The sequence below is a fragment of the Tachysurus vachellii genome, chromosome 20, assembly GCF_030014155.1.
Source record: "Tachysurus vachellii isolate PV-2020 chromosome 20, HZAU_Pvac_v1, whole genome shotgun sequence".
NCBI classification, from domain to species: domain Eukaryota; kingdom Metazoa; phylum Chordata; class Actinopteri; order Siluriformes; family Bagridae; genus Tachysurus; species Tachysurus vachellii.
Window position 1 is genome coordinate 21,983,018 of NC_083479.1, and position 8,504 is coordinate 21,991,521.

General features: G+C 37.1%; 1 protein-coding gene across 1 annotated transcript; it reads left to right on the top strand.

Annotated features, from left to right (window-relative positions):
• Window positions 1–2,870: 2,870 nt before the first annotated feature.
• LOC132863049 (cytolytic toxin-alpha-like) lies at window positions 2,871–5,128 on the top strand. The gene is made up of 2 exons (XM_060895604.1): window positions 2,871–2,961; window positions 3,366–5,128. The coding sequence occupies exons 1-2, from the start codon at window positions 2,871–2,873 to the stop codon at window positions 5,126–5,128; spliced, it is 1,854 nt and encodes a 617-aa protein (XP_060751587.1).
• Window positions 5,129–8,504: the final 3,376 nt, after the last annotated feature.

The following is an 8,504-nucleotide window of genomic DNA, read 5'->3' on the forward strand; positions in this document are numbered from 1 at the left end:
ATCATAGAGTGCATGTACATTTTTGCTGCCTGTGTAGACATTTGATGGTAAATGTGTCTAAAGTTACTGAGGTTGAATTTGATTATATTACAGACCTTTTTTTACATGCGAATTAAAAGACAACTTTGAATCAATTAAATGGGATCAAGGCCTGTGCTGAACAACTGGCACAAGACTTTTTCAACCTGTCACTGGCCCAGACCACTGTTGCCACCTGTCTGAAGACTACAACCATCATACCAGTGCCCAAGCATACAACTGCAGAGTGTCTGAATGATATGTGCCTGGTGACACTCACCCCCATTCTTATGAAGTGCATTGAGCAACTGGTTCTAAGAAATCTCTCAGAAAGCCTTCAACTTGCACTGGATAACCAGTTTGGTTACCGATCAATGGAGAACATTTCTACTGCTCTCTATCCTGCTCTCACTCACCTGGACAATAACAATTCATACATTAGGATGTTGTTTATTGATTTCAGATCTGCATTTAACATAGTCTTCCCCATTAAACTGATCACTAAGCTCAGAGACCTAGGTATCTGCCTGTTTATGTGCAGATGGATTATGGACTTCCTAACTAATTGACCACAGTCTGTTAGGTTGGGTAATCACATGTCCTAAACCCTCATCCTGAACACCAGTTCCCCCACAAGGTTCCGCTCTGAGCCCACTGTTCCACTCCCTGTTCACCAATGATTGCGTTCCTCTGCATAACTCCATCTTCATAAAGTATTCAGATGATACCACTGTGGTCGTCAGATCAGCGACAACGAAGAATCAGCATACAGGGAGGAGATCCAAATCCTGTCAACATTGTGTTCTGTTAACAATCTCACCCTCAATGCCACAAAGATGATAGAGCTCCTTATAGACGCCTGGAAAACTAATAGCAGACTACACTCCCCTATCTACATCAACTGGAATGAAGTAGAGCATGTCTTCAGCTTTCAAATTTTGGAGAATATGTTTTGGCATCATACAAGTTCTACTCTAGTTAGGAAAGCACAACAGTGTCTTTACTTCCCGAAAAGACTCAAAAAAGTTAATCAATTTCACCAAGAGATCCTGACCAACTTTTACCACTGCATCATAGAGAGCATCCTGACAAACTCAGTGACAGTGTGGATCAGCAACTCCACAGTGCGTGAAAAGAAATCACTGCAAAAGGTGATAAACACAGCCCAATGCATCACTGGCACACAACTTCCTAGTTTACCTCCATATATGTATATTATCTGTATATACACTGTAGATTTCTTCATTACTCTTGTACATACAATGTACATAACGCTTTTGCACAATATATAATTATAAATCTTTAGACATAATGGACAACTGGCACATATTTCACATGCGGTACTTATTGTTGTACATATACTGACATATTCATCTGCACTTGTTCATTTTCCCATTTTTCCTCTACTATTTAGATGATAAACAGCATTTTGTACCTGTACTATGCAATGACAATAAAGTTGTTGTATCTATCTATGTGCCATCATAGAGGAGTTATGTTGATGAGGTTCCAGGTTCTGCCTCATGCTACAAGTAGTGACAAGGACCCTAACAAAACAAAACTAGAGACAAATAAGCCAGGAAGGATATGGAGATAGCAATAGTCTGTGGCCTCCACCTGGAGAACCATTCCCTGTTGTTTTGCTGTTGCTATCCTGCATCCAGTCACTTTACAACAAAAGAAACTGATCCACAGTCACTTATAGACTGAATAGTCTGATATCCCTAATATTTAACTTACTTTGTGTTATTCTTTCTAGTGTACTTTCTCACAGACTTTCTTCTGTCACAATCTGTCACTCTGGAACAGATGCAAAACATAAAACTCTGTGGTAACTTCACAAATTTAGCATGATTTGCTTGCTAAATGTCTTTAATTAAATATATTATTAGTTTGTGGTGAGACTTGCTCATTTATCTAAAATGGTCGATGGCTGACAGTTTATTTATTTTGTTTGTAAATTGCTATGATCATTTGCTTTCCCATGAGAACTTCTAAACCCATACTGTTAACCCAGAAAGCACATAACCTAAATATAAAAAGTATTTCAGATTTTGTTACCCTATGAAGGTATACTGCTTTTCTTTTCAAAACCTGGACATGAAAAAGTATGCATTGATGTAAATATACAAAATGCACAATAAACCTCATAGACTATACACACAATTACCAAAAAAACAAGAATTAACTGTGAAATATTAGGAGAACGTAAATGAACAATATTTATCTACATGAACAGTAGTGACTACTTTATGGAGAATGTTACACTCACTAAGGCTCACTGAGGTGGGAGCAAGTCAAATGATGAACCAAAAAATCTGTAAGTATTATAAGATTTGACCGTGTATAGTTCACAGAGATAAAACCTTGACTTTATTAAAAGGGCATGACTTGTCTGAGAGAAGCACCCACCTTATTTTAAGCATGAGCATGGAACAGCCCTATTGTGGTCCAACATACAAATTAAAGGTTGCCTAAATTAGATGCAATTTTTTTTCGCCCAGTTGGCTATAAATATCTGACAAGCTAACAGAAAAGAAAGCTGGTTAAGACTGGCAACATCTCACACTTACAGATAACTCTCTGCTGTAGAGGAAACTTTTAAACAAGGTAAGAACATTAAAGATTTTATTACAAACAGTATAGCTGCTACTATTGTAATTACTATTAGTTATTTATTATTAGTTAATTAGTTAAATTCTTTTAAAATTTGGCTCTGTTACCCCAGCAATATGAATCTGAATTTAGTTGGGTTTTGCTATGTTGGTATGTTCACAGTGAGAAAATGTCACCATCTTGGTAAAAGTTGAAATTCCGCATTTTTATTATATACTGTAAATTTCTTGACAGTTATGGAGTCCAACACAATTGTGATGGCAGCGCTGGGAAGAGCTCTGCATCCTGGCACGCTGTATGACTGCCGCAGGGATTCCATAATTCCAGGTAAACGTCGCACATAATTCAACTGGTAAAGTCAGTGCATCAATTCTGTATTAAAACTGCTACTTGGACAGTTCGATTTTAATGTTAAAGTTTGTTTTGTTGCAATGTATGTCTCAGTTGTTTACCTATTTGACCCTAATGGATACACACAGAATACTTGGAAAGCCATTCAAGGACCATAATTATATTCTTTACATGTAAAAGTAACTTTCTTTTCATTCTAAAAAGTTTAATACTTTTATCAGATTTGAACAATGAGCTTGTTTTTGTTAGGAGCAAATTTAAAGCAAGATGCAAATAATGCCACAACTTAAGTAAAGCTGGCAGCTTCAGAGGTTTCAATAATCTGAACAAATCTCTGTATTGGAACAGAAGTATCATTTGCAGTCTCTCACTCATTTCAGGTATCTCTCTATGGGATAAGGAAACAATAAAAAAGGGTTTGGATTCATATCGTCAGCCCAAGACCGAGCTGAATTTCTCTGCATCTGACTCTCTCAATGAGAAAGCCAAACTCCTAGATGTGAGCGCCTCCCTTAAAGCTAGCTTCCTGGGTGGTTTAGTGGAAGTTGGAGGCTCAGCCAAGTATATGCGTGATAACAAATCTTCAGCACGTCAGAGCCGGGCTTCTCTGCAGTACAGCCAAACAACAAGATATGAATCACTTACTATGGATCAAATAGGAAATATCACCTATCCTAAAGTGTTTGAGGAAGGAACTGCCACACATGTTGTTACTGCTGTACTGTATGGAGCTCAGGCTTTCATGGTGTTTGATCTAACAACCAATGAAAATGAGGACAAAGAAGAGATCGAGGGAAACTTAAATGTAATGATCGAGAAAATTCCTTCACTTTCCGTTGCAGGACAAGGAGCTCTAGCCATGAGTGAATCAGAAAAGAAACTAGCTAACAGTATTAATTGTACATTTTATGGTGACTATGAACTTGAGCAGAATCCCACTACTTATATGGAGGCCCTCCAGCTGTACAGAAAACTTCCATCTCTTCTGAGGGAGAGGGAGAATGATGCAGTACCAATGAAGGTGTGGCTTTATCCCCTTTCACGACTGGGTGAAAAAGCAGCTACCCTTGAGAGAGAAATTCACAAGAAGCTGATCACTGAAGCAGAAACTTTACTGGAGGACCTGAGAAATGCAGAGACTCAATGCAATGATCTAATTACAAACACGACTATAAACGATTTCCAGGATGTGAGACAAAGGCTGAAGATGTTTCAGGATTTTATAGGAAGCTACAAGATGATGTTTCTAAAGGCTCTGTCTAGGCTCATTCCTGCTATTCGTGGTGGAACGGAGCAGGAGAAGGCCATAACAGAAATCATAGACATCCATCAGAAGTCTCCGTTTAGAGCTGAGAAGCTGAATGAGAGGCTTGAGTACAGTCATGCAGAAGTAAATCTGATGAATCTCTATACCCAACAACTGAGTGGTGTCCCTGTTGTAAAATACTCAGCCCTGAGGAACATTCTGTTTAATCCCACTGTTGATAGTGTGGTGTGCTTCTGCTTCACTTCTCTGATGGATGAAGACCCATATCTGTCAATTCTAACAAAATTTCTGAAAGTGGATGAGTTTGAAAAACTTTCAGTACCTCTAGATTCAGCTGATCAAGACATCAAGGTCTGGTTCCACAAACCTGAAGTAATTGAGAAAATAAAAGATAAGCTATATCTCTTCAAAGGTTTTTTCCAAGCTAATAAAGACAATACACAAATGAGGTTTATCATTGTGTCAGTCTCCGATCCCTCCAATCCTGGAATCTCTATCCGTCTTTATAAAAAAGGGAAAATGGTAGACAGTGCATTTCAACCTGTGTCCAAACCACCTGCACCTCAGGTGGACATTCAGGACAGAAATATAATCCTGAAGCTGCAGAAGTCCCCAACTGGATCAACAGAGCGGTTCAGAGTGGAATACCGGATAATAAATGCCACTGATTCTGAAGCTGATGTGGAAAAATGGGAAGTGAAAGACACTCCAGATGCTCAGGAGAACTTCACACTGACTGGATTTCAGCTAACAAAGCAATACAGGATTCAGTACAGAGCGATTAGTGAAGTTGGAATGAGTGAAGCCAGCGACTCTGTCCTTGTCTCTGTTCATGGAAAATATAAACTATCTTTGAGTCAGCCATGGGTCAGTTAACTTTTTATATTTCTACTGATTTCTTTCATGTATGCAATATTATTAATTCTTTATATTCTCAGCCTAAATGTAGTACAGTTGTCTATTTATTTATCTGTCACTTTAAATTCAGTATGTAGCTGCAAACTCTGATGTAATCTTCTTAATTATTTTTATGCAGGTTTTTACAATAATATTTTGTTCAACAACCCACGCAAAAGAAACTCACATATTTTATTGGCATTTGTATCCCAATTGACCCAGATTAAACCAACCCAGATTTTCAATACATATCCTGACATTCAGCCATAAAATTAAAGCCACCACGAGACCCCTGAAGGAGTACTATGGTGTGTACCATTTAAGTTCAGATTTTCTGGTGGTCTGTTTAAGGTGTATGTGTGCACTACTTGCTTACTGAAATACTACCAATTTAGTTCTATGCCAGGCGTATGTGTAATTGTTATACCAGGGTGGTAGTTTTAAATGTATTATTATTTTTCATTTAAGTTGAGCTACATTATCTAGAGTCTTGTGGCACATTGCCCCCAAGCATTCAGTTACTTGATCAAAGTATGTGTATAAGGTATTAGACAGTGACCTAATCGTGATTGATAACTCTCGTAGACTATCGATAAACCACTCTGCAGTAGCAGATATAGATGTAAGTTTGACATGGTTGAGTAACCAAAGTGCACATTATATGATAATGGTCTGAGATAGCTTTAGACTACAGAAATGTGTCTATATTTTCTATATTTCATGTTAGATATAAATGAAGATTGTGACCTACATTATTACGGTCTGATTAACCCTTGCTAAATCTAAAATGGACACAACCTTTGTTCTCAGAAGGTCATCTGGATTATGTGTCAAAGTAATTCAATTCATTTCATTTGTATAGTGCTCTTTACAATTCACATTGTCTCAGCTTTGCAAAAGTAAATAAACAGAATAAATAATACATAAATACATTTAAAGTAAAAAAATTATGTTACTAATTATCTTTAACATTCATTCCTAATGAGCAAGCCGAAGGAGAGGAAAAACTCCCTGGGATGATATGAGGACGGTTCCACATTTGGGTGACACTGGACAGTGTTAATGCCAACATAAATAATGTAAATGTAAATAATGTCCTTCATACAACTTTTTGTAGTTGTGCAAATTCTGAGTTCACCACAGACCTAAAACTAATTTCTTCCTGCCAAAGTCTTCAAAGGAATTGGCTGATGCATCAGTGCTCATAGCAGGCGTGACGGACCCCGAGCGGCCCTATCTCACAAGACCTGCTGTTTTGTAGATGCTCTGAGCAGGTCATCAATACATCACAATCTGGCACTGGTCAGAGCCATTTAGATCCTTAAGCTTGGTCATTATTCATGCTTCCATCACATCACTTACTGCTTAAATACTGCTTACAATGTTATTCACCACACCTGTCAGTGGTTTCAATGTTATGGCTGATCAGAGGCTGATTTACCATGTGCCCACACTCACTGGTCATTTAATTCTTCCACACAGGTTAATTTGCTGATGTACAAGTACTGACTGTAGCCTGTATCTGTTTGACTCCCAATTTTGTTCTTTACAGGACTGGTTAGCTTATTCTTTGGTCAGTGAAATGAGAATGAAAGTAATGAGCAGCTTGGACAAGTTACGATGGCGTCCTTCAACCATTAAGCCAGTGGTTAAAAATCTATTCAATAACCTTGTGAGTAACTTTCACCTTAAGGCTTAAAAATGCAGTAAACTCCATCATTTTAATATTGGTGCTGTTATAGCAACAGCTGTACAAAGCAATAATTCTACAATTATGGAGTACAGCAGAAGCATTCATACTTGTTCTAACATGGGCGCCAACATGATATTCAATCATTATTAATTAGCTGTGTTTAACATACATGCGACAGAGGGTTTGGCTATCCAGTAGCTAGAAGTTGATTGCTAACCAAATTGTCAGGAAAAGTCAAGATTATCAAGGCAGTCAAGTAATTAAGCAGAAGAGGAATCAAAACGTTTCAAACCCTCACAGAGTGTGTAGTAATGGGAATTTTGTAGAGACTGATTGTGATTGTAATTTGTTGATTTGTGAATTAGAGTCAGTGGGTTATTATTAAGGAAACAGTAAATGGATTTATGTAATTAATTTATATTGGAAGTCATATGCACTTTCTCTCCACAGAAAATTCCTTTTGAGGCTAAAATCTCAGAATTTGTGAGAAAAGGAACAGCTTTTCACTTCCAAGGGGATGTTCCTGCAGATTCAGAAAAGTATGTACTGTTTACATGAACCACTTTTAATCACAATAAAACATCAAGTGTTCTACAGTGTAAAATTTGGAATCCAAAGCGTAAATACAGATTCTTAATATTAATGAGCCCAGCTCCTTTTTATAAAGCCAATTTTTCTCTTGCACACAGATTTAATTTTACGTTCAAAACTGGGAAAGGGGAAGATGATGACATTGCTTTGTACATGGATGTTTATCCTGGCATGGCTTCAAACCTGAAAGTTTACTGTGATGAAAAATGGGACAAATTCAGATGGGTTATCGGATGTCCCATGTTCAAAGGATCAGCATTTGATATCTTCATTGTCATTGCAAATGAAAACTATGTGGTATAGCATAAAACACAATAAATAGATTTAAAAAAACATTTGTAGCAATTATGTTCAGTTAACAAATGATTCATGTTTGCTTTTCAGCTTTATGTCAATGGCTGGAGATATTGCTTATATAAACACCACATACCGATAGAGAGGCTGACTACACTAACCATTGATGGAGATGTCGCTGTAAACAGCCTTGGTATTGTTAATGTAAGCCAGTTTTAAAGAACTTCACCTATTTTGTTTATTTATTTATTTTTCAAATAATGAATACCAAATTGTTCAAAACAGTGAAGAACAAAATGGTGAAATTGAAAAGTGAGCAGGGTTTGGGCTGATCAGGAATTTAAACACCTACAATTAAGTTGGGATCTTTTGTGTATAATTCCAATTCATACGCATTCTTCTTTTCTGATAAGAACTGGAACACATCTGCATTTGGTGACGAAGGCTCTGTTGCTTCACATTGGGAACTTTCAAAAAACCTGTCAGATGGAGCACAACCAATCTGCACACGTGTGAGTAAGAAAGCTTGAAAATAAAATAAAAATAACTGCTATCTAAAGAATTATTGATACATTTATCTACTTAATAATTGAAACTTATAAATTCTTTTTAATCAATAATGTAACAATTATTAAATTATTTGCCATGTCCTAAATAAACAATGTTTATGACCTTAACAGAACAATCCCTATTTGCGCCAAATTCCTGGAGGACTGGCATACGGTCTGACTTTTTTCTTCCAAGGTTTGGTTCCATTATATTCCAGCGGGTAAGTTT

Bases quoted from the DNA above. Each gene is read 5' to 3' on its own strand.
- LOC132863049 (XM_060895604.1), top strand. From the start codon at position 2,871: ATGGAGTCCAACACAATTGTGATGGCAGCGCTGGGAAGAGCTCTGCAT. The intron at 2,962-3,365 runs GTAAACGTCGCA...CACTCATTTCAG, and splicing joins CAGGGATTCCATAATTCCAG to GTATCTCTCTATGGGATAAG.